The sequence below is a fragment of the Xiphias gladius genome, chromosome 7, assembly GCF_016859285.1.
Source record: "Xiphias gladius isolate SHS-SW01 ecotype Sanya breed wild chromosome 7, ASM1685928v1, whole genome shotgun sequence".
NCBI lineage: Eukaryota > Metazoa > Chordata > Actinopteri > Istiophoriformes > Xiphiidae > Xiphias > Xiphias gladius.
In genome coordinates, this window is record NC_053406.1 from 18599556 (window position 1) to 18626782 (window position 27227).

Below are 27227 nucleotides of genomic sequence, written 5' to 3' on the forward strand. Positions count from 1 at the left end.
TCTGATCTATGTGTGGATCACCCTATGAATGTGTCATGTCTAATTTCCCCATTCAATTCGCACACCAGTGACACATCAGCCACGAGTTTAAAATGAGTGATCATAGTGTTACCGTAAACCTTCTAACAAGATCATAGTACTGTGTGGGGATGTTTGGTTTGGCAAGTTCAAATAGTCGTGAAATGTTGAATCTCTGAATGCCATCTCTGTGTGCTCACAGTAACAAGCCTTTTACACTCAGTTGTAGTTTATTAGGAACACCTAGCTAAAAACCAGTGCAGTCTAATACATCAGTCCTGCACCAAATCCTCCCTTCATGAAGGATGCAATGTTCAGTTTTTATTGGAATTGTTTTAGAAAGGCGTTGATTCAGCTGTTTGTGGTGCTGTTGAACAGTACTTCATTCTAAAGAGAGGTGTTTCTGTTGTTCAGCCCTACCCTCGTTGGTATAAATGGGGTGGACTAAATAATAGAAACACCAGTCCAAATCACGCAATATAATTTAACGGCACCACGAACTGCAGCCTCAAAAATGAGCACAAAGTTGAATCCTCACCCCTCTAAAACAGTTTCAACACAACCTGAACATTATTACCAGCACGAAGGAAGGAATTATGGCGTATTAGACTGCATTAGTTTTTAGCTTGGTGAACCTAAAAAACTGGCAACTGAGTGAATGTCTGCAACATTCAGCAGTCAGAGTACTGAATGTGTGAAGTGCGTAGAGTTTGTGAAAACTATTATTAACTCTTCCGTACAAAGGCAAAGAGCCGCGACTTTACAAATGAAGAAGTTGAGAGAGGAGGAGGTTTAAAGTTTTCAACTGTGTAACAGAAAGAAAATTTGTGCCAGCCAATGCCCTCATTTTGTGCGACTCAAAGCCCCTTCGCTACACCAAATCACATGAACTGCCATACTCTGCTAAGCTAGGCTAGGCTAGTAAACTCGGAGCCAGACCCTTTTTTTCCCCCACTTCATTACGTGACACTGTCCCACCGGTTATGTGCTAACAAACGGAATGACCAAGATGTCTATTCATCAAATGTGTTATTTTTCAGAAAGAGAGCTCAGCAGAACTGTCATTTTAACTTCTCCCTAGCTCTCCTGCTGTAGCTGTCTTTCTCTCTTTTTGGCAGAGGCTGTGGTTTATTTCATTTCAACTGTATGCTGTTTTCATTGAAATTGTACATTTCTTAGGCATAATCATTTTAACATGGGACACAGATGTCCGTTAGAGGGCCTTAACTCAGTTTTGACCAAATATGTATTTGCCGCCTTTGGGTTTTGTCGAGCAGAACTTTTTTCTTGCGTCACTGGTGATGTTTTAAGAATATTGAATTATAAAAAGTATTCCAAGTGGTTCTTCAGTCTAAATCCTCATATCCTCAAAGTTAAAAATAAAAGTACATTGTGTAGTTTATGGGTTCCTGCCTCAGCTGACATGTGAGTAGGGTCTCTGTGCTCAGAATAAAGACACATCTGAGAGATTTTTCCCTGATTCAAACCCCTGCTCGTTACCTTATGCTCTTTGGCCACAGGATGGCGGCAGAAGCTCATTCCGGTTGTTCTTATGCAGACCACATGCAGGTGCCCAAAATTTCTTGGTGTACATTTTATTTGGAGATTGGCCATAGTCACAAAGCTACCAACCAGCTAAGCAGAAGCTGGGTAGAGGTAAAGACTAGTCGTACGCACTGGCTGTCGATGCTACAGGGTCAAGGGACTGAACACTCAAGTGACCTGTACATGACCTTGCATTTCAAGTGATTATCGCACAAATAATATTTTTAACATTGTGCGAAAAACTAAATTTATGTTTCTGGTTGAAGTAGGAAACTGTTTTTTTTTTTAAATAAAATTTTCAGGGTGTCTTTGACTAAACGACATAATGTTAAAGCCCCTGCAGAGACACCAATACAAAGTGAATGTCAAAGATATTGCTTTGCCACTTTGTAGTATCCTAAGTTAATGGCAGTGGTGGAAGAAGTATTCAGATCCTTTATTTAAGTAAAAGCAGCAGTACCACAGTGTAAAAAAACTCTGCATTTAAAATTGTACTTTAGTAAAAGTAGAGAAGCATTATCAGCAAAGCATACTTTAAGTATCAACAGTGTAAGCGTTAATTATGCAGGATCACCCCTTTCAGCATGTTATGTTTATCTATATTATTACAGAAGCCTGCTGGCTAGTTTATTCTAAGAAATGCATAATATTTTATGTGCCGCTCATTTATTTTGTGTATGAAATCTTAACTAGAGCTGTAAGTACATAACTATAGCTGTGACACGAACGTAGTGGAGTACAATATTTTCCTCGTAAGTGTGGTGGAATACAAGGATATAGTGGCAATAAATGGAAGATAAAGTTTAAGTACCTAAAAATTGTACTTAAATTCAGTACTTGGGTAAATGTAGTTACTCTCCAGTACTGGTTAATGGAAAACAGGTTTAAATGGTTTGACGTTTCAAACCTATCCATCCATCCGTTTGTTTTCACACTGGCAACAGAACCAAAACTATTTAGGTTGCTATTTCCTGACACAACACCTGCCTTGAAATATGACATCTAACCTAATAGTTTTTAGATTGTTAGAATTTGAGGAACCAATTTCTATGTCTTTTTAGTTTTTGCTTTTGGCCGGTGCTGATATGAATTTTGATCAAATCAGTTTTGTGCCCAGTGATCATCATTTGGCATAATTCTTCTGTATGTTGCCCTCTCGTTGAAGCATAAGTGGCACAATTTGAATATATTTACAACAGTTTCTACCACAAATGAATCAAAACTTAGGAAATCACATTCTAAAGCCTTTGATTTTCATTTTAACTTTTTTGATGCAGAAACATTTTCATGAAATTCCAAGATTGATTCTAATAGATCCCCTCTTGCTGAATTTATTACGAATTTTTCTTCTGAAGGGGCATTAGTCTTTCGACTATTTGAAATTATTTTTCTGCTCATAAAAACACTACTCCGCTGTTGTCTATTTTCCACAATATTCATAGTTTTGCAAAACTACTGTACAAGTTATCATACAGTTATTTTACACCAACATTAAAGAAATCCTCTGCATGTATACAAGTGAAAAACATTTCTGAACCGTGTTGCTCTTTATTTCAGAAGATGTTCAGATGAAAGATGAAAGGCGTGAAAACTGTAACAACATAATTAATATTCAGTGGACATAACTTTTCCAAATGTACACTTTATTTTAAACAAAAGTACAAAAACAAACATCAGATATTTACAATACTTGCATGGCAACGTTCACTTTCTTTGGTCATTCTTCCAATTTGATGGTTTTTACACAAGGTAGGCAATAAACAGCAGCTTGGAGGTCTGAGATTATATCATGCTGAATCTATTATTCGATCAGACGCCAAGCGACCTACTGATGACTCAGAACTTAACTACATTTTTGTAAAGTCTGCAACCAATTCATCAACAGTTTAAATCCAAGATATGAATTATGTGACAATTATTGAATTCGCCTACCAGGACATTTAATCTTGTTCAATATAAATAGCAAAAAAGAAAATTGAAACCACACACTTCACAATTACACCCTGGTCTTGATACATTTTCGGATTTAGTGAACACTCTTATAAGACCCAAACTGTGACATGTACAGCTGTGTGAATTCCATCGCATTCTACACAAATTTTGACATGAAAACATGAACCCTAGTGCACATCACAAACTGAAGCAATTACAGGCAGATTTTCAAAAGACAAACATCCTGTCCACTCTGTGTCCTTTATTACATAATTATGCCATAGCTACACGATAAACAAGCATACCTCAACACTGATGGAGCACAAATTGAGAATTAATTTACAACCTTGACAGATGAACTAAAATATCCTTTCATTACTACGGGCTCAAGGATATTTTCTTGGGAAAAGCGTGAAAACAAACAAGGGCTTTACATAAAACAATCTGTGCAGCCAGACTAAAGCCGGTAAAATGAGTCAAATTATGCTTTTACATTCTCTCTCAATAATCTACCTGCTTGTGTAATACAGTGGTTATGTCGAATGTACAGTACTTAAAAAAAAAAAAGAGAGACAGGCAAAACTGAACTTGTTTCTGTCATTTTTCTTCCCTGGTTACTTTGCATGGAGGTTCACAAAACCAAAGAAAAAAAAAGTCATGTAACACCAAAGAACTCACATCGCCTACTTCCTGCAATGCACGTAGTAAATCATATTACCATCTCTAACTAATGCCGAGTATAATCATTTACCCTTAGCCCTTTCAGGAATTTCATCTCAATTTCAATATTTCATCAGCGGCTGAATGAACAAACTGAAATGAATGCACAAATAAACAGACTTAGCACATCGACGCTGAAGGCAGAGGTTTCTTGACTGTGATGACGTGAAACTAAGAAGCGATGGTGATGATGTCCCTCAGTCCCTGCTTCGTCAAACATATACTAACGCAGGCCTACACATCCTTAACAGCAAAGGCAACCGTCTAGTAGTAATTTTACTTGCATCAGCTAGCAAAACCAAAAGGCTTTCAATTTTCTCAGTTTCCCAAAATCCATTCTAACAAACATGAATCCTAATAGTAGACAAGTTTACACATGTATCAGTAGTGCAGACAAGTTATGTATATCACATACAGTATCCATTCATTTTTTTCTTTAGGAATGGAGGGGTGAGAGGTCGAGGGTCTCGGGGGTTGTTTGGATATGCTTATGTAAAATTCTCCCTGAAACCAAATCCAAACCGTCTTCATCCCAATGTATGCGCGTTTTTTTTTTTTTTTCCCTAAAGACAGAGGTGAAGAGAAATGTGCAAAAGTTCCATGTTCTCACTGAAAGGAAAAGAAGAATTTTAAACAATGTCAATCTGAAAGAGAAGAACTTTGTTAATATTCATTTGAGCACATAAAGGAAATGTTGTTGTCACCTACCTTTCACATTCCGAAAGGATGTTTGCTGTTTCTTTACACCTCAGCTTTTTGGCTGTTCTCCTCCACTTTCTCCTCCAGTTTTTTCTCCTCCTCAGAAGACCCGTTCTCCTTTTCACCAGTCTTCCAGCTGCCTTGCCTGTTTAGAACAAAACTAACACGTTGATGCTCCTTCCCTTTACCGTCATCTGTACATGGTGTGATGGTGTGTTGCCTTGACATGCAAACCTCTGTAAAACCCCACACTAGCCATGCGTGGCATCATGTCTGTACATAACTCTTGCCAAATGTCTAACTATTTCTCTACTTGTAAATTTTATATAAATGGTACAAATTTGCAGTTCAGTACACGCACAGTATAAACTGAGCCGGGTCCTGCATTTATTAGCTGATCTTGTATCCCTGTGGGGCCCTGTATGAAAATATGACTTCTAGTTTACATTGTGCTCACATGGTCCACATTCTACATAAAGTTGTGTTTTGTCAAATTACCACAAACTAATTTACACACAGAAAACCTACTGCCAGGTACTCCATCATAGGTTTACTGGTCTCTGGGCATGTAATGAAGCTTACATGTAGAGTCTGCTGTGTAGTCAACGTGTACTTGATGGGAACTTTATGTTTACTGGGTATACACTAGGGGTGTAACACAAAGCTACTATCTGCATCTCTTTATTTCATAAAAAATATCAGTATTTAGATTTGTACTGAAAGTAGTTGGGGTATATATCAACAGTCTAGACTGCTTAATGTTCTGCGCTTACTTATGCTTACCAATACTGCCATTTATACTCCTTTTATATATATATTATTTATATGTATTTTTCACTTCCCGACAAAACATACAAAATAACATTTACCACATAATACTTTAACCATGTAATGACAACTGTTGTTAAATAGTGGAAGCAGAAGTTGAGGTTTTAACAGTAGAAAATTGCCATATTGCATGATTTTTTAAAAACTTGAGGTTGTGAATTTAAAGAGAGGAGGCCCAGTTAAATGTAAAGTTGGTCTCAAGTGTCTCAAGTGTAAAAGCTGACCAAAAAAAAAAAAAGAGCTCAATGGGCCACACTGCAGGGGAATTTGTGGATTCAAGAATTGCATGAAGATTAGCACCATTATTATATAACAGAATTAACATTTGCAGAAAGGTTCACTGTTGACTCCTTACTTGGATTTCTTCATGTAGACCCAGTATGCCAGGCCTATAACCATAGTGGCGACAAGCAGACCGACTACAACTCCAACCACCAATTTGGTTTGGTCACTATCCTCCAATTGGTCTGTAACAAAGATCAAACGGAAACGTCAGACCTGGGAGACATGTTTCAATATAAAATTTCAGCCTGACTGCATATGAATACAGGAAAGAAAAAAGTCAGTGTGTGCAATACATGCGTTGATGAATGGGCACATCCGCGTGGTACATGGTTATGACTCACTGAGTTAAATGTTAATGACAGATATTCTTAGTTTATGACTCATTTCATCAGCCAGTGGGATTACGGACAATGTTGACAATTTGTCAGGATGCTGGTAGCTCCTTTCCTCTTACTGCTTCAAACGTGTATTTTTAGAGAAACAGACTGGTCAAACATTGATTTCCAGTAGTACAGTCTAAGGTGATGTTGAAGGTAAATATTTGATAAAGGGCCTTGTCTCAGTGAGCAACATTTGATTCCCCCATAGTCTTTACTCACCCCCCCACCCCCTCCCACCGTTTCTTACAAGCAAGAAGACTGCTACAACTTACCTTGTTTATCCACTCTCACCTCCACAAATACTGAAATCAGATATAAAATAAAATTAACGTCCAACCGAAAGAAAAAAAACAAAACAAAAAAAACAAGCTGATTACTAATTACTACTGTACTTACTACTCTACTACTTCTACTCTACTTTTGCATGCAATTAATTCAAAGAGGAAACAGATTCAATCCAGCATCCCAACACACACACACACACTGAACAAGGTGTGTGAGTGTCCCAAACACACAGGAATGAGTAAGCAAGAAAGCAGAGGATGATATCAACACCGCAGACTTTTGGACAGCAGCGTGTACAAAGTGCTAGTTGCATGCATCAGTTGCATTTTGACGGTGACGTAGTGACGTTCACCCAGTGATCATCAAAAGTCAAACCACCACCAATATAAACAAAAAGAAAAAACCAACTAATACCCCAAAAGCAGCCTTTATTTTTGCTTGTACTTTATTCATCATGTATCTAAAAATGTTCTTCTTCTCTTCTTTTATCAGTTATATTTCTGGACCAAATGTCTGAAATGAAGTCAAATAACTGTTTGATTATACAAAGTTTATGTCAGAAAGCCCTAAATGGTGTGTAAAAGTTCAAGTCCAGAGATAAAAAAAATCCTAAATTAGGTGGGTTTACCATTAAGTACATACAGTCCTGGTTGAAGTTATTGGAATTTTAAGTAAAGAATTTAGAATATCCTCAAAAATAAATGCATATAACCAATTTTGTATGATCGGAATATTTAATAAAATGTCCAAACAACAACTGCAACAAAAAAATGTCTTCATATAGTGAAATAAAAAATACAGACATAAGATGTACCCCTGACACAATTACTGGCACCCTTGTGATGAATTTAAATGAGTTCTTCAAACAAAAATAAATAATGAGACTCACCTGTGCTAAATTTTCAGTGCTCACGTGACCTGAATCAACCAATGAATGATGGTTTAACTGCATAAAAGGGGCTGATTGTTTCCAGTTTCTTTTTCATAATGGCGAAGACAAGAGAGCATCAGAAATGCTATTATCAGAAAACATAACAATTCCAAAGGCTACAAGGCGATCGCCAAAGATCTTGAAATCCCTGTTTCATCAGTTATCAAGCTCCACAGTTATAAAACTTTTAAGACGCTTCCAGGACGTGGTGCTAAGAAGAAACACAATGAGAGAAGTCTGTGAAGGTCGGTGCAGATTGTGAAAAAAACACCACGCAACACACCTAAAGAGCTTCAGGCTGACCTGGAGCAATCTGGTGTTGTGGTTTCAGCCCGTACCGTACGGCGCACACTAAACCAAGTAGGGCTCCATGGGCGAAGGCCAAGGAGGACACCACTATTGACAGAAAGGCAGGCACAAAAAGGCAGAACTAATGTTTGGAAAAACTTTCATAGAAAAGCCACAGTCTTTCTGGGATAATGTTCTATGGACAGATGAAACCAAAGCAGAGCTCTTTGGGAGTGCAGTGCATCAGTTTGTTTATAGGTGACGAAATGCAGCTCATAAAGAAAAGAACAACCTACTTACAGCAAAACATGGTGGGGGTTGTATCATGCTGTTGGGCTGCTTTGCTGCCTCTGGTACTGGAGGCATTTAATGTATCAAAGGAACAATTAAATCAGAAGATTACTGAGGCATTTTAGAGCAAAATGTGTTACCCAGTGTCAGAAAACTAGGTTTGAGGTGAAGGTCTTGGGTCTTCCAGCAGGGCAACGACCCAAAGCACACATCCACTAGGACAAACGAATGGTTGAAAAGGTAAAGGTGGACTGTTTTAAAAATGGCCAGAAATCAGTCCTGACCTAAATCCCAGTGAAAACCTTTGGAGAGAGCTGAAATCTGCCATTGCTAAAAGGACTCCTGCAAAATTAAAACAGCTTGAACACATAGTTTCTGCCACTCTTCCACTGCTACCAGCAGACAGGTACAAGAAGCTTCTAGATGGCTACAAGAAACGTTTAGAGGCTGTCACTGTTGCCAAAGGTTCTGCAACCAAATATTAGTGAAGGGTGACAATAATTCTGCCCGGGGTACATTTTGTGTTTTTAATATTTCACTATTATGCAAGTTTTGTTTTTTTTATTTTCTTTTGTTCAGTTACATTGGACATTTTATTTAAATGTTTTGGTTATACGAAATTGGTTAAGTTGCATTTATTTCTGAAGATATTCTAAATTCTGTACTTTCAACCAGGACTTTACCTGCTAAATTATTGTAGTTTTATTAAAGCATTTCAACGTTAGGTCAAGTCAACATGCAGGCACAAATAGTTATTGAGGGGAGTCAGATTACGGAGTTAAAATATGAAGTGGAGAGATACAAGTGGACCATACTACCACTTTGTACTTACAGGATGACACATTTATAGCTTTGGTATCCATGCCAAACTCATTGGTCACTGTACAAGAGACAGTTAGATTTGCAGAGGGCACAACTGTGATCTTGTGTGTTATCTTCCCATTGATGTAGGGACTCTCCTCAGGCTGAACAATAAGAGAGAAAAAGAAAAACACACAAATGTTAGCATTTCCACATTTGGCACGGGTGAATTTAAGGAGGACTATTTATACCACTAGGGGGAGATGCTAGTCCGATGAATGACTCAGGCTTTTCTTGACAAAGACGCAGCGTGTGTGCCTCTGGGATATAGACACTTCAGTCTCAGAGGAAAACCCCAGACACAAAGACAAACTGCCAACACCCTTTTCACATCCTCTACATATACAAGAAGATGTGGCAATTTCGTAAATACCCTTTACTGAGCCTCTATTCAAGTCTAACATTACCCTCTCATTGAATGGGCTTTAAAGGATATGATGAGAGGAGAAAAAAATAAACTTTGACTGAAATGTAGAAATGTGCTTTAGCTCCAAAATTCATTGTCCCTCAGTGAAATAGTTGTGTGCACCTTTGGAATTGATTAATTATGCAGCACAAGTTCAGGCTTTGAGGTCGTTTCTGAGGTTAGACGCTGACTGAAAGGGCTAAAGAAAATAGTAACCATCCCAGACACGCCCTCAGGTTCACATGTATTTCAGACTATGTCAGTGAGACGCTCTGCTACAGTTGCGCACACAGGTGTACCATGGAAACAAAGGAGAAAAGAAAAAGGTCCATTTGAAAAACAGAACATTTTCATGTTCATGGCGGTCTGGTACAAAAATACTATGCTTGGGCCTAAAGAGAAAATCAAGAAATGTACTCTTCCAAAACACTGAGCACAACCACCTAGAAATGTTTGGACCAGATAAGTTCAAAGGTGTGACAGCTGGGGAAAATACTAACAGTGCAAACCGTCATGCACATTACAGGGGGTATTCAGTCACTCTGCAGCACAGGGTGAGCGGCAAAAGCAAAGCATGAACTACCTCAGGGCTGAGACACTGGCAAACCTTGAATTTTTATTTATTTATATTTTTGCTTCCTCACAGAATCCAGCGGGAGGAGGCTTAAACCGACTGTTTAGTGACACCTTCACATCTCTGCTGATGTTATTCATAGGTTTGCTTTGAGGAAAACAATACCATTACATTTAAACAACCATATGATCTCAGTGCTTTATCTTCATTGCCTATGGAACTGTTTATAGCGTCTGCACATTCAACTGTATTTTAGGAAGTCGCGTGATGTAACTGACGCCTAAATAGCTCAAAATAAAACCACAATGTGTATCCCAGTGTTCCAGATGAAGCCAAAATTGCTTTTCCATTCACCTGCTGCAGATAGAAATCATCCACAATATGTCTTGGCTACTTTAGATGCTGCTGCTTAAAGATGTCACTGCAGTTGTTACTAACAGGAAAATCCTGTTGCCAGCTTATTTATGAATTTCTATGACAACCAGCATTGATTTATCACAACAGAATGACGGCCTTAAAGGACAGAGACATTCAAAGCATCTTCAATGGTGTTAACTTGAAAAATGATCTCGGCTCTAGGTGTGTTTCTAGGGGGTCAGGAGGAGGACCTGAAGAATAACCAGGATGTGTGGCCACTTGTTAAAGCTGATATCCATCTTGTTTTTTAAATAGTTTTTTACATTCCACTTGGGGGAAACTCCATAATCTGCGATTATTTTCCAGGTTTTCGCAAAGGCTTGTTCAAACAAGGGGCAGGCTTCTACAACCAAGACGATCTTTCACAACGACTCTGCTATATTTGCCGCAGTGGGGGTCAACAATTGAAAAGATACAGATTTCATCTTTGAAGTTATAATCCTTGAGATTTTGATTAAATCAAACCTCTTTTTTGATACTATTTATGGTCGGGCTTTTTCTGAAATGGCCCTTCACTGTATTTACATTAATGAATTACTTCTCTATACAGTAATTTTTCATTGTTAGTGGCGGAGTCTACCATTCTTGTGCTGGATTCAAACGGCGTGGACACCATAAATAAACTCACGTTGAATGCCAGCAAATAAGTTGGCGTTTCATCAAACCACATTTAAAGTACTCCAACCCTTGTATCTCAACATCTTGTCTTGTAACAAAACTCATCACCTATGAATAGTTGGATTTGTTTCATTTTTATTCTTTATCGCCTGAACAGAATATTTTTTTCCAGTGAATTTCTATGTAACAATAAGATGAAGAATGACATTTACAAGTACAGTACTACTGTAATTGTTACTGTCAATACTTTGTGTTTTCCTTCAAGGTTTCTTCAAGCATAAAAGAATTTGGAAAATGTTCTGTGTGCTGAAGGCAGAATGGGCTGCGTGTACATGAAAAAAAATCACCTGTGATCGCCATGAATAAATGTATGCGCCGTTATATAAAACTGACCTACAGATATGATCTCCAGAAATTGTAACAATTATCGATGGAAAAATTTCATGTAATTAAGATAAGGGGTAATGCTATAAGAGTGTGAGTGTGCATACCGAGGTGCCATTGATGCTCCAGGACACAGCTGGCTTCGGGGAACCTTCAGCTTCACAAATCAAGACTTTATGTTGGCCATCTTCACCGCGCTGCTTGGACAGCTGTCTGATTACTGGAGCACCTGCAATAGGACGTAACTCTTCAGATACATCTGATTGAGAAAATGATTTGTCATGGTTGCATTTCATCCACGGACACAACCAAAATGACTGAGGAAAGTCTTTAAATAAAGGAGTAGTTTGACATTTGAGGAAATGGGCTTATTTGCTTTCAAGAGTTAGATGAGAAGATAGAAACCTCTGGCTGTAGCTTCATATTTGCTGTTCAGACATGAGAGTGGTATCATGCTCTCATCTAGCTTTCAGCGACAAAGCAAATAAGCATTTTCCCACAAATCTCGGAGTTTCACTTCAAACCTTTACCTTCAACAAGCAGCTCGAAAGAAGCTTTTCGGCTGAGGAGCCCCATCGTCACCTTGCACTCATAGCGGCCAGAGTCCAAGTAAGTCAGCTTGGTAAACTTGGGCTCTTTGTCCAGTTTAACATTATCCTGAATTGGATGAAAATAATGTCAGCACTGTCAATAACAAGCACAAACCTTTCTTAATTGATTTAGACTTTGTTGTATAAAAGCCTGATTTTTTTACCTTTGTCCAGGAGACCTTTGATTCTCCAGAAGCATCAATCTGGAAAGTTAAATCTAAGGCCTCACCAGCACTCTTGATAATATTCCCAGAGGGGTTTAAATTGATGTCTAGGTCTGAAAAGAGAGAAGAGGATGTTGAAAAGATGGTTCAGAGGCCTGATAAGGGTCGAAACATCGCTGTTGTTAACCATACAGCCCTGCACTTGGCTCACAGCCCTGCAGATTCAGCTTGTTAGAGGCAGTGCGATTGACACAACACTTTGCTCTACAAAACACAGGAAGACAGGTAGGCTGGCAAAGAGAGATATTAGGAATTTCTTTTCTCTAACAAACATTTCCCATTTTCACAGTAAAGATTATAGGTAGAAAAGGAAATTACACTGACAATGATGCTGGTGGGTGGCATAATTGCAATAATTTCAAATTTTCAGTAGTACAGCATAGGAATGGATTGGTTTCTCACAGTTGACTGTGATGTCCTCAGATGCTTCCAGCGTGGGGTTGTCAATGAGAGAGCATTTGTATTCACCAGTGGTGTCACGCGAGACATTCGTGATGGTGTAAGTATCTGCGTTTTCCACTTTCACCAATTCTCCCTTCAAAAACAATCAAACAACGGGTGATTAGTGTAGGATGCCCTATCAAAGAAAAAGAACAGGTAGCATCATAGATCTATAGGGGACAAGCTGTAGCATGAATAGAAGGAGTTTCTGTTTTTGATGAAATACTGATGAGTATGTGTACCTTAAGGTGGAAGTTAAAGCTGGTAGGAGCCGGGTTTCCATCTGCAACACACTTCAGAGTCACATTGTCTCCTTCAACTAGAGGGTCCTGAGCAATGGCCTGAAGGACGATGTTCTCTGTGGAGTCTGTGCAGAAAATAGGGGATAGAAAGTCAGAGGGGGGGTGTATGTGAGGGTGGCGGGCGTAACAAGTGGAGCGTGTGGCCCAAACAGCTGACTGCAAGGACTGCAGAGCCCCACTGTGTGAGCACGCTGCAGAGAGCTCTAACTTTGTGCATCAGTACTGGTTACAACGAACTTCGAAATCCAGCTGAGGAGAAGGTTGAATTGAAGTCATCTTCTGAGGCACTCGACCAAACAATCCCTTCAAAGCTCAATGTTTCTGCTCCATCTGAGACAAACCCTTCACATTTCTTATAAGAGCCGTGTTCCAGAACTGATAAGTTCTACTTAAAAGGCCACATTGAGCTGGTAACTACAATATTTAATGCTGCGTTTGGTATAAAATCCCACTAGAGAGTTACAGAATCGTCACCTAATTTGCCAACTGCCGCCATTTAAGGTGCAATTACTGTTGTCTGTCTTGGCTAGAGTCAAAAGGATTACAGGAAAAACTGTTATTGTAGAGAGACAAAACAACACAGGTTGCAGTCTGCCTCCGCCGGCTACATCTGCAGGCTGCATGTGATGCCATGTGATGTCGAGAAAATGTTACTTCAATTAAATCGTCAGACTAGTGTTACCTTTGACTGTATTTTTAAATTCATGCCACGTCATATTAAAATAACATCTGGCAGGTGTATTCGCCAAAAATACAACAAAATCACATTACAATCAATAGAAACACTTTAATAATTGAGGCTCGGAATTGAAAGCAGCACCACTTTTTTCCTTCTGTCAATATTTGATAAATGTATTTATATAAATGTGAATAAAGTGTTTACATAAAAAGTGTTTATCAAGTGTTTATAATTCTCACAGGGGAAAAAATCCTAAACAGATCAACCTGGTATAAAACTGCATGTTCAGAGTGATTTTATCATAGTGGAACAACCCTCTGCTGCAGTGTTGTTGTTTTTTTCTTTTTAACTTTTCACATTTTTAACAAAACTGGAATGAAATCAAACAGAATGTGCTTCCTTCAAGTCTGTACATCTGTCTAATCTTTCCTAAAATTTTCCCGTCTGTACCTGGTTTTGGATCTCTACCAAAATACCCAAGGTGATAGACAGTCATGAGATAACATGTGCCAAATTTGTAGTTTTCATTTATGGACACATCAAGGTACCTGAGGAAAGTCTTTACTTAAAGGACTGGTTTGCCATTTTGGTAAATATGTTTATTCACTTTCTTGGTAAAAGTTAGATGAGAAAATTGATATCACTCTCATATCTGTCCATTAAATATGGAGCTGTCAGCTTAGTTCAGCATAAAAACTGGAAACGGGGAAACAATTAGCCTGGTTATGTGCAAAAGGTAAAAATAAAAAAAAATCCACCTATCAGCATCTCTAATCTGAACAAAAACCAGTGTTAAAATGACAAGTTGTGGTTTTACAGGGTTATTCCTTGGCCGGCTAATTGTTTCCCCCTGCTTTCAGTCTTTGTGCTAGGCTAATCTAACCAGCTGCTGGCTGTAGCTTCATATTTACCGCCCTGAAATGAGAGTGGTATTGATTTTTCATCTAACTCTCAACGGGGAAGCAAATAAGCGTGTTTTCGCAAAATGTCAAACTAATCCTTTAAGAAATCCTTTATTGGAAAGTGTGTGGATCCACAGCTGGATCCTGATCTGTAACAAAAACTGACCACTTGTCCCTTGGCACATAATATAATGCTACACTGAATGTTATAGAAGTCTTCTGAAATATTTTAGTAACAAGTAAGAAAAAAACACAATCAGGTTGGAAAAAATATTTTCCTTTGGGAAGGTAAGTATAGGACAGAGGATCAACTTTCCATAGCCTGTGGTGCTGATGGAATTAAAAAAAAAAAATCCATTATCACCCAGCATTTTAATCTCTTACTTTGTGCCAAAGTTACTCTGACAACAGCTCATCTGCAAACAGAAAGTGTGTTCGATGTATGTTGTTAGTGGAGCTCCCTGACTCACAGGTGATTGTGAAGGTCACTGGAGAGGAAACCAGCTCTGCGCCCACGATGTGCTGAGTGCTGCAGGTGAATTTGGCGTCCGTGTCTTCCTTCTCGGCCGAGTACTCCAGTATAGAGGAAGTGGTTGAGAGGCCAGTGACGGGGTCTACCAGCACCGAGGCCTGGATGGAAACCCCTAGACAAAGAACAAACAACTCTGTCTGAAAACCCTAACAAGGAAACAGTGGTGCAATGACCAAAACACTGTCGACGAGTGCAGCACAGTTCCTCACTGAAGAATAACTTAAAGCAACTCTCCCAATCAGAGAGAATAAAAACAGTTTTCTATTTGATATTTATAAATGTCACATTTGGCCAAACCACTCAAAAAAGCTGTTTTGTTAGCATTTAAGGATGCAACAGGATGAGGAGTACATACCTTTCCCATCAGCCACCAGAAGTTTATTGTTCTTTGACCATGTGATGTTTACAGCTGGATTTGCTTCCTGTGCAACACATGTTCCTAGCTGTGGGGAAAAAAAAAAAATCACAACTTGAGAAAGGTGGCAAAAACCTGCACTCGAAGACAAAAATACTGAAAAAAAAAGAATAAAAAATATCACAATTTCGTGAATCTCTATAAATGACCAAACATCTGAGCAAATTGCTTTTTCGGTGCCTCGCCGCCATTTGAGGGCCGAGGAGTTTCCTGCGCAATAGACCATGAAATGCCCAAAGCATTTCTAAAGCCCCTCAGCTCCATTGGGTATTTTAATTGCAGTAGAGGGGATTCTGCTTTTTACTAATTCATGAGAATCACTTCAAAGAACTCATTATTGTAGTAACATGGTCTCTGCTATGACTCAAGATAGCTTAGCTCAAGTGAGGGATTTCCCTTGATGGTTTACTGTAGGTATAAGCGATGTTTATCATTAAAAACCCCACCTCGGTAAGTCTGCCAATCTCTAGTTCATCCGCTTTGTCAGAGATCTCCAGGCTGGCTGGCATCTCTGAAACACAAAACCAAAAAAAAAGTGTTTTCATGAGCACGATGTTATTGTAAGTGATTTGTGTGCTACATGGTGCTCTTGACAGTCACAGCACCACCTCAACTAAAGCAAATCCACAAAGGGAAGTTATGCTGGACCTGTGCCAGCCTGTACTCACTGTAGATCACCACATTAACTGGATATTCTGTGATGTCTGCACCGGTCACCACCATGCAGGTGAAAGTCCGCTGGTCGGCCAGCTTGGCTGCAGAAAGCAGCAGGCTGGAGTTTGCCGCCATGCTCACGCGGCCCTTGTATTCATCAGTGGCGCTGATTGAGACATTCTGGTTTTTCTGCTTGACCAGCAGGTCTCCTGGAAGTCCCTCTCCTTTGTCCTGGAAAGCAGAGCAGAGTGCATTTGTTACATGTCTGTCACATATGGCACTGGCCTCCATCAGCTAATGCAGTGTCATATGGAGGGACAGATGCATGGTCTAATGCACAGCATATGCACTCAGACTGGGTGTGGCTCAGACATGACAAGTGGGTGACACACACACTTCACCATTTTGAATCTATTGACCTCTGCTGTGACTTACATATTTCCATTTAGTGATGAGGACGTCTTCTGCTTTTATGGCCCCATTGTTGCACGGGATCTCGAGTGTTTCCCCATACAGGCCGATAACAGTCTCCAAACCGCTGACTGCAAGAGAGAAAAGCAAAGCCACATTTTTCAATTACTTTTTCAGAGGGGCTAATGTGGTCAACTCCAACATAGCATGAAAGTTTTTGACGGAAAATTGAAATCCGTTAATATTCTGAATGCCTCAGAGTCCCCCCCCTCTGTACATATTTGACGGACATTTATCAATACCACTTAGTGTCCGCCTAAATACACCAAGAGCAGCAGTCTCTTTGGAGGTCTGCTAATTTTACTGCTCCCTTGGTAAAGAAAACAACCTTTCCTGCCCTAAATTTCATTGAAAACATCGCCATGGAGACAAAGTGCTTGAGAGGGGGATGGGGGGAGGGTGCCAACAGAAGTGTCTCAATGGGGTGCGATGAGGGGTTAGAGCCCGAGGGCTGCAGGGAAGAAGAGACTGCCATGGCCCGACTGAAGATGAGGTGTTGCTCAGTTCTCTGGTATTTGCATTCACATTTCAGACCTCTCGGAGTTCAGCCTAAGGTAAACGCATGAGTGGGTGTTTGGAAACGAACACCCGACAGCTAAAATCCAAACCAGCTCATCTGCAGTTCAGTGAAGTGTATTAGAACAAAGCAGCGGTCGGCCAGTTTTTTTCTGTTGAATCACTGACAAATAATATTTGTGTATTTACAGGAAAAGTGCAAAAACAATTAAGATGCTTGAATATCCTGTGTGCATTCTACCCTGAAATTGTCTGATTATATTTGTGCACAAAGAAACAGCTGTGAACTACAATGCCTTATCTGCACTGAAACAAAAGTTTTACTCTCACTTTCCCTCTTCACTCATCGTATTTTCAAGGTTTTCCTCAAAATGGTGCAAAGATGGGGCAGTTAATTCATTTGCTTTGTGCGTGAAACTCATTTGAATGAAAGTAAATACTTTTACTGTGGCTACCATTGTCTACATTATACAAGTGGGACCCTGAAGGCGTATTTGCACAGTTGAATGTAAGAGGGCAAGTTTGGAGGTGCACAAAGGTCTGCTCCCTACTCTGTCTGTTTTGTTTCCCACATGCTAAACCTCCTGTTGTCAAGTTCCATTTTCACATCAAGACAATTAAACAAGTTCATAAAATAGTTACGTACCAGTTCGATGTATCACTTTACTACAGACACAAACATATCAAACAGTTTGCCTCAAGTCAACAAAGTCCGCTGTTACTGCCGTCCTCCTGACACTCAGCTGAGCAAGTTCACACTCCGGCACTTGTCACTCATCTTTATTACCTGTCAACTCTGAAACAACATCGAGTCTGACTCTGAACTGACCACCATGTGTAAAGCCACGACAGCACGCAGATTACACACAACAAAAAATGTAATAATATGATTTTAAATAGGCCAGGTCTGCTTTGTGTTTAGCTAGGCCGTTACTGTGTGACTTCCCTGCCCTGTGGGACACTACTCTCACTTTATTGGAATAGTTTGACATTTTGGGAAATAAACCTATTTCTCTTGCAGAGAGCTAGATGAGAAGATGGAAATGTGAAGCTACAGCCTAGCTTATTAACTGGAACTGGCTCTGTCCAAATGTACGTATCCCATATACACACGCACACACACACACACACATAACATATAAAACATATACACGTAGATACATATACATATATAATAATAATATATGATATATATATCATATATATATGTATAACATCAGGAATTACAAGTACAGAGACAGGAAACTAAATATACACAGAAGAGAACAAAGGGGATTTAAAAAAGGTGTGAGGTGTATCTGTGTTTATGACTATTATTACTGCTTACAGCTTTATCCGTGAAGCAGGAACTGCTCATTTGAGCATCAAAGCAGCGTAACCCACACAGCAAAAACTATTTGAGAAACACATAGCACTACCACAGAACTTCACCCACATAGATTCCGTGCATTTAAATAAGGCTCAGTGACATTTAATGTTGACAGCATGGGGAAAAAAATAAACCTCACTACATCTCAGCTGCACACAGTTTTACCAGGAAAACTTCCCCAAACACAGTGATAAGCTCTGTCACTTGTCAACCGAAGTACAATTAAAACTATTTCCTGCACTGATGCCATAATTGTCCATGATTTGCCACACCTAAAAGCATTTCCTATTGCATAATAATGTGACACAAGAGGATTAAAAGCTCAATAAGTTATTTTCCTTAGTCAAGATGTCGTCCTGCGTAGCGCACAATTTAGGATATTTGCACATTTTCTCCTATATTAACGAATAATTATTTTCCTAAGCATTTGATGAAGTTATACTTAATTTTCATACAAGTGAAATGCAGCTTTACCGAATGCTCCAAAGACTACGAGCGGCAAATGGGCAGTTTGCTGGACTGTAAATTTGTGCCTGCACTTCACAGCCTTGCTCACATACAGATTTTGGCCATTGGGTGCACATCAGTCTGATCCGCCTGAAATGGTAATGCAGATTGCTGGTGCGAACACAGCATTCTGATGTAGCCATCCCACACTGCCTTGTTTTTCTCTTGATAATGTAAATCTAATGAAACTGACTCTCACGCCTTAATGGGCTTCAGCTAGATGTGCAGGTTTCTTGCCCAGGCGGAAAAGATTGCACACGGCGGGCAGAAAAAAGGAAAATGGAGACATTGTGAATCTATTAAGACGGGGGCCGTTAATGAGCTCTCTGTGCAAGACATGGGCACATGGTTTTGCATATGTGTCAAATCTGATGATTAACTTCTACATTTCGTTTCAGGAGTTCATTTAGGGCGCCGAAAATAATCTGTCAGTGCCTTGATTATGTGCTAAACCTCGGTGCACCTGTTGGTGCCAGAACACTCTAGCGGTCGAGTAAACATCCAAATGTTTATTTGAAATGTTGTTGGCAACCAGGTCCACATATGTTGTATCTTGGTGTTGAGACTCAAACTTCTCAGGAGAGAATGCTACACAACCTGCTCTGCTGAATCTGTTAAATAACAAGCGTCGGTTATATTCGGCTTACACTGCAAGCACTGCGGTGTTGGAAAGGTTATCGCTCTTCCTATATATTAGACTCCTTACATTTAAAATTCAAATAGGCATTTTAGAATATTCAAATAAAGCTGTGTTCAGCCTCTCTGCAAACTTTTAAAAGAGTCTATATTAAGGAAAAGGCTTTATCTGCACAGATTACACTGTTACACAATGAGTACTAAGCGCACATGTTGAGTTACAGAAGACAAAGCTCCTGCTGCTTACTGAGATAAGGTAATCCTTTGCAACAAAAGTAGGTGAACTGTGTGACTTCACATTGACAAACACAAGCACACACATAAAGCATACAAAAAAATGATCACTTCTAACAGTTGTCTATATGATGACGCGACAATTAAAAGTGGTAATAGACTGTTCAACCCTTGCGTTTTGTTGTGATTGGATAATTCCTTATTGTTTTGGTTCCCACACTTCGGAGCGTCTACAAAGCACTGTTATTAAGGAAAACTTTAATGTTACACATGCTATATAGAATACACATGAACAGTTACATATTTCTTTTGTTTGCCAGGTAGTCATTTATTGACATTTTACAGTATGTCATCCTCCACCACGAGGTTACTGAGATGATGAGAAAAACTATTAAAAACTCCAAAACACAAATCTAAACAGATTTATTTGGGATGTGGGAGGGGTAGTGCCGTGTAAAAAATACTGTCAACATCAATTACAGCTATAACGCATAAGAAAAAAGCATTGCATTTAACCATTTTTCCAAATCTGGGGTTTCTGAGACTCCAAAGAGAAGTAATGTGTCATTTTTTCTATCAGACTTCTGCAACATGTCATCAGTTCAAAATCATGTTTATAAGCCACTCTCATAAAATTACAGTCATAAAGTATCAAGCTGATACAACTATGTTAACAAATATGTTTGTTTTGTTTTTTTTAAAAAGAAGCTTTTAAACAGGGCTCAGTGTGTCCAGAACCTCAAGCGGAAGGTTTGGGCTTGTGTCATTATGAATCCTTTACTGTCACTTAAGTCCTCTGAACCCGAAGTAACTTGGCTGGCCAGGTTTTGTGTGATATCCTCTGCATTTAAAAAAGCCGAATGCTCATACTGGACACAAAAAAAAAGAAAAAAAAAATTAGCTAATACTCTGGCGATGGTAAATCAAGTAATAGACAGGCGAGTGACAGAGATAGGAGGCAGCACCACAGGAGATGCTTTCATGGTCCTGATTAAAGCGCCTCAGTCCCTGAGAAGAGACAGGTGACGAACACTCAGATATAAGCTCACCAGGGAAATCAGCTGCCTCCCCACACTAGTCTCTATATCCCTGTTTTGCTACCTTACGCCCCCCATTTGTGTGTTTGCGTGTGTGTGTGTGTGTGTGTGTGTGTGTGTGTGTGTGTGTGTGAGTGTGCGCGCACGTCTTTCAGCTGCAGCATCAAGAAGAAAACGGAGAAAACGGAGGCCCAAACTTATTAAGTGCTGAAAATGAGGATTGTGCAGTGAATGGAGATCCCATGGCGCATGTTCACAAAGACTTGATGGCAAATAGCCTCGCTTCAGAAGCGGTTCAGCGGTGAGGGGGCAGACAGAACCACTTCAACTAGATCAATAATACTTGAGGAAAGGCTAGATTCGTATAGTGAACAGTGCTTTCCTAAGAAGCGAGAATTCAAAGAAAACCTGACCTTCCTTGACATTCTGCTTCTCGTTCTAGTCTCTTCTTTAATAATTGAACAAGTGCTGAATTTTGATTAGCCATATCAAGTATCTGAAATGAGAAGAGATCAGTGATTTAATAAGCTCAATCTCTCATTACTGGCTGTCAAGAAAAATAGAGGGTCTGCTGTCATATGGAGGGGTGTGGGAAGGTTTCAGAAAACTACTACCAGGGTCCCCAAAGCATCCTTGTAGCTATTTATTAATATATGCGCTCTACAGGCTGCTGTTTTGTCTTCCCTTTCACCCTGTACACACTCTGAACTCATATGTTACTGACCATTTCAAGCATATGACTGTGTCTAAATTCTGGTACAGTATAAGTTCATGGTGAGGAACTGTTCCAGACCGGCTAGCTGAAAAGGGATCTAAATGAACAGTTACATCCTCACTATCTACATCTGCCTCTCTCGAGGGAAGGGATGTAATCATGTCACCGATGGATAACTGACAGCACACTTGCACGACATCCCTTTCACGTTTTCTCTTTTTACTGCAGGCTGAACCATGGAAACACACTTCCAAATGTCAACATTCTGGACTCTATAATTTTGCTTTTTCCTGCCCACTGTTATTGCCTGTCAGTGTCTTTATAGCATTAAACTAAGGGCATCAGCATGTATTTTTTTGCTGGACTGTCGAGAGGTGACTACAAAAAATACTAATGTCGATAACTGACAAACTCTGACTGAAGGACACACAACAGATTACGCTATATGTTCTGCTCTGTATGTCCCAGTTAAAGGAGGGCGGCAGTGGTGTTTCTGCAATACATTATGTCTCTCTCACATTTGTGGGTAGGCTACAAATATTTTAGCCACGCTAGCGGCATGGCTCAGGGGACGGCCGCGTCCTTCCGTTGGTTATGCAGTCGGTCCGCCACTTTGGTCCAGACTGAAATATTCAAACAACTCTTGAATTGATTGACTTGACATTTTGCACAGACGTTCATGGTCGCCAGACCATGTACCCTAATGACTTTGATGATCCCCTGGCTTTCCTATACACAAATGTTCCTCTAGGTTAACATGTGTGGTTGGGAGTAAGTCTCACTGGCTACTGGGCAGATTGCGATGAAATTTGGTACGGACATTTATGTTCTTGAATATAGGACAATGTTTTTTTTCTAGATATTAGGTTTGAAAAAGTGGGGATCGTTTTATATTCTGAGGACTGGTCAATTACGTGTCCAGAAAATTAGACATTCTTTTTGAATGGAGAGACTACCAGTGTAACTATGGTCTTCTACAGAGATTGTGTCATTATGGGTTGTTTGTTGTGTATCTTGCTAGGGTAGCGTGTGTTTTGTTGCAGTTCAAGTCCATCTATAGTGAGTCTTTCAGAGTTAGTCAGCACTAAAAGTGTTTCATTAGTCCAGTTTTACCTGCAGGGATTTTCTGAAGGCTCGTGCGACATGTTTCGCTGCGTCAGACAAAATAAATTCATGATGACTGAAAACGAGTAGCGTCTCCTGACGCCTTTACTGCAGAAATTAAACGGGAGAAAATCACCCAGAAATTACGGGCGTCTCAGAGGATGAGCTGAAAAAGACAGTCTGAAAAATGTTAACTGTCAGAGAAATGGATTTCTGGCTGCTTCAAAAGTCTGACTGGAGAGGGTGGGAGTCAGTGACTGACAGACCAGATAAACAAATGTGGGTTTTACATACTACTATATTTCATGTTTCACTTTTAAGAGAGAAAGGGCTTCTTAATGATGAGAACTCTCTTCTCCTTGGAGTAATAATATTGAATGGGAAATTTCCCAACAGGATGAGTGTAAAAGTGTCCTCAAATGAATGCCAGCAAATAATGAAATTCGGCCATTAAATGTTGCCAAAGCCCGAGGGGACATCTTCAGTCTCCTTATTTTAATCAACGATCCAAAACCCAAAGACGGTCAGTTTACTATCATATATGACAGAGAAAAGCAACAAATCATCATGTTGGTGAAGCTGCAAACACAGAATATTTGGCATTTTTGCTTGATAAAAGGCTGAAATGATTAAACAATTATCAAAATAATTGCTGAAAATCGTTTCTGCTCTGGTACTGATGTTGACAAGCTGGCTAAATTCATCTATTGTTCAGAAGTAAGCAGCAGGTATGAGTTTGTTCAAGTACTTACGGATCGACAAAAGCCACATTTGTGAAATGAACTGCACAGAGTCTGTGACGTGTAGATTTACAGCCATTTTCCGAGCCTCATTTTGTCCCACGCCATCTGTTTCAAGGCGCAGAAAGCTACCCAACACCCTAAAGATGTTGCCCTGGGTCTTTTTGACCTTCAGAAGGGAATGAGGGTCTTTAGGAGGGAACCAATCTGAAAAGAAGGTCAATTTATGGACAGAAAGACTTGGAACAAAGGTTTCATTTTCTGACAAGGTTCTCCGCCAGCTGTATCCGTGGTCCAGCTGAACTAGGCCTGTCTATTCTTTTTTTTTTGTTTTTAATAAGTGATCCACTTTCCATGGATTCTTATCCTAAAGTTTTATAAAGAAACGTGGTCCAAAATCTAACTCATTTAATAGTTTTAAAATGAAAAAGAGTGTGTGATATTGTCTGGCATTAATATAACAGTGAATTGATTAATAAAAATGAATGAAAAATATTGGAATGGGAAAATAGTCTCAAAAACAGCAGAGACGTTTGTTTTCACACTTAGGAGATGTTTTTCTTGTGCAACACATGGGGAAGATATCACCTTTCAGGCATGTGTCTTTTGAACAAATTCATCCACTTCCAACATTCAGATAACTGAAAACCTGTTCAGTTATTGCCTTCAATAAAATATCACAAGATAATTTTAGGATCTACTTTAGAGCTGAAACAATTATTGTTGTTGGCAGAAAATTAACCAGCAATTATTCTGATAATCATTCGTGTCATTTTCTGGCAAAAATGCTGGTTCCAACATAAAAAACTCAATATTTCGGTGTTTTGGACTACTGCTAAAGCCCAAGGTGAACCTATCACCTTGGGCTCTAGCATGTTATGATATTTCTTTCTTTCTTTTTTTTTTTTTTTTTATTACAAACTGATTAATCAAGAAAATAACACGATTGCACATGTTGCTTCAAATACAGTTCCCAAAGATTTAATTCTCTACTATTGAATACTACTACTTATTATATTCCATAAGGACTAACCTGTGGACCATTTTCTCAATTCATCATTTAGTTTAAGAAATGTCAAAAAAGGAAGAAAAAAAAGAAAAGAGGAAAACAGGAAACCACTGAAATAATGCCCATTCAGATTCCTCAGAGACCAAGGTCTCATCTTTAAATGTCATGTTTCGTCCCAGTAACAGTCCAAAACCCAATTATCATCGGTTTGCAATGACATTAAAAAAAAAGCAGCAACTCCCCACATTGGGGAAGCTGGAACCAGAGACTTTTGCTTGAAAATGACTTTAACAATTGTTGCATTACCAAAAACAGTTGCAGTGTTTATGTTGATTGACTAATCAACTAACTGACAAATCGATTTAGTTCTATAATTGACTTTTTTTTTTTTTTTTTTGTCGCAACCAGAACAACCTTAAAAACCGGAGTAAAATAAAATAAATAAAAACCCCTTGCATTTTCACAGCCTGCACTGTGCAGAGCCATATTTGTCACCTCAGGGCAAAACAAGCATGTGTACTGCTAAGGAGAATGGACAGCACATGGAGAATTATGTAGAGTATACAACAAACAGTATTATTAGTCTGAGTCTATTAAGAATAATGGCTCCCCTCCTTAACCCGATGGTGAAGGAGGGGAGCTATAAGCCATTATGCCTAATAGACTATAGCAGCATGGACACATTTTTAGACCACTGGGCTTCCAAACCAACAACAGTGTTCATGCTTGACAAACTAAACAACCAATCACATAGCTCGTGTTAATCCTGCATGTTATTCAGGACAAACAGAAAAAAATTGTAATGTGTATGTAAGAGGTTTTACAAAATATAAGAAAGCAAAGGCACAGAGGAGTGAAGCTCCAGAAAATAACCCTCATCCCTCATTGTGCGTCTTTATATTTCAGTGTACCTGAGCAATGAATAGCCTAGCCTGCCTTACACTCCCCTCTCGCTATCTATAAAATGCAGTTTCCAGTGTGAAACAAATAGCATATTTTCTAGAGAGACATATAGATGCCCCCCCCCCAGACAGGGAAACTAACGTTCGTTTGCCGCATCATGTGTGGTCAACAGACACCTACAGATGACAGCAGGCGGGAACAGGGCTAATGCATTGCCTGCAGTCCCACCTGTCGGGTTCCCATTGCTGTCTCGGGACTGAAAACACTGGCTCCATTTTCTCTTCATTTCAGACTCGTCCTGAGGATTCCTCAGTACTTGTGCAGTCCTGCTGCTTTGGGATCAGGTTGCTGCTTCCGCCTATCGTCGGGGATTAAGGGGAGAGGACAAAGAGAGCCAGGAGGGCTCAAGAAGGAAAAGATTTATTTTGCCCTCAGGTGTTTTTAGCCACGTGTGTAATTAATGGCTTATTCCCTAAAGAAATGTAATGTGATGCTCAATGCAAGTTTTAAGGCCCCCAAAACATATTTTTGAATCCAATTCCTACTATGACCACTGAGGTCTTTCAAGAAAACACTATTTGCTGCCAAAGTTGGAGCAGTTTTGTTTATTTTATTTGAGACATCTTACTATATGTTTTTTTCCTGTGCTCTTTTCACTGACTTGAAGTGGGCGGGGCTCAGCTGGAGAAAGATGATCTCGCGTACTTACATGCACCAATCAGAGTTTAATGAGATTTAAATGAAAAAAATGTGACGCTGGTAGTGGTGAAGCAAATAAACTGAGTTTAAGTGATAAGGAAAGTATGTGATTCTGATAGACTGGCATCTAAAAAGATGATATTTCCTGTTAGTGGTTTAAATAGTAAGGTTTTCCGTTAAATTTCACTGAGGCTGAGGTGGAAATATCTCAACATGATTTCACATTGTCTGCGCCTAAACCATTGCCCAAGGTAATAAGAAAAACACAGCGCCAAACAACAAAATAGACCTCAGACTGCCAGGTAGAATGCCAGGACCTTGCACCATTAGAGTTATTTTCTCATACATCCAAGAACCCTCTGAATGTCAGCATAATCTGAATTTCTACATCATTACTAACTGACTATGATTCAAGCTTTGAAGTTGGATGATAAGAGACATAAAGATTTACAGAATACAAAAACAAATGGCAACAGATTCAAAAACCTTTTGCATTTTTCCCTTTGATTAGGAAGTGAGTTTAATATGAGATTTTGAAAGGGAACCATTGTCAAGTGTTGTCAATAGATGATGTTCAAGTAACTTTAAATGACTGTTTCGCTCTAAAGATGCTGACAGCGCAATCAAAAAAGACAATTCAGCTCTGATTTATCTTAAATTGTTCAGCTAAGCTTCAGCAAAGCACAAGAAAACTCATTTCTGGTGGGGTGGAGGGTGGTTGTTTGTACTGGAGTTACAGGAAGCATGAATAATTGTTACCATAAGGCTTAAGAACATGTCTACACTATTAGGAAGGAAAATACATTCCTTTTTATATAATATGTCTGTGGAAAAGTACTTATACTCTGAATACACATTATTGGCAGTATCACAGAGTCATTTTCTTAGGGTGAGATAGATGAGAAGGATAAGAGCATATTACAGGAAGGTGATTATCACTCTAAATGACTTGCCATAAGGTTTCCTAGAAATTGATCTAATGGGCATAATCATTAGTCTTTGAAATGTTCTCCTGTACACACTCGACCACACAAGCATCCATAAAAAACCCGCTTAAAAAAATGTCATAAATTGCGTTAGCAGATG

General features: G+C 39.3%; 1 protein-coding gene across 2 annotated transcripts in view; it reads right to left on the reverse strand.

Annotated features, from left to right (window-relative positions):
• Nucleotides 1–4761: 4761 nt before the first annotated feature.
• The window catches only part of LOC120791620 (CD166 antigen homolog), a 38055-nt gene continuing 15589 nt past the window's right edge, over nucleotides 4762–27227 (reverse strand). Inside the window, exons 2-16 of one of the 2 annotated variants that reach the window (XM_040130125.1) lie at nucleotides 16637–16743; nucleotides 16216–16432; nucleotides 15994–16058; nucleotides 15488–15575; nucleotides 15071–15244; nucleotides 12960–13084; nucleotides 12679–12811; nucleotides 12217–12329; nucleotides 11993–12119; nucleotides 11570–11691; nucleotides 9035–9167; nucleotides 6680–6709; nucleotides 6098–6209; nucleotides 4924–5059; nucleotides 4762–4824 (exon numbers count right to left, since the gene is read on the reverse strand). In XM_040130125.1, coding sequence (XP_039986059.1) covers nucleotides 4957–5059; nucleotides 6098–6209; nucleotides 6680–6709; nucleotides 9035–9167; nucleotides 11570–11691; nucleotides 11993–12119; nucleotides 12217–12329; nucleotides 12679–12811; nucleotides 12960–13084; nucleotides 15071–15244; nucleotides 15488–15575; nucleotides 15994–16058; nucleotides 16216–16432; nucleotides 16637–16743 — 1649 coding nt within the window. In that variant the 3' untranslated portion in view covers nucleotides 4762–4824; nucleotides 4924–4956. The remainder of the gene's footprint in view (nucleotides 4825–4923; nucleotides 5060–6097; nucleotides 6210–6679; nucleotides 6710–9034; nucleotides 9168–11569; nucleotides 11692–11992; nucleotides 12120–12216; nucleotides 12330–12678; nucleotides 12812–12959; nucleotides 13085–15070; nucleotides 15245–15487; nucleotides 15576–15993; nucleotides 16059–16215; nucleotides 16433–16636; nucleotides 16744–27227) is intronic. The other variant, XM_040130126.1, reaches the window with a different exon arrangement.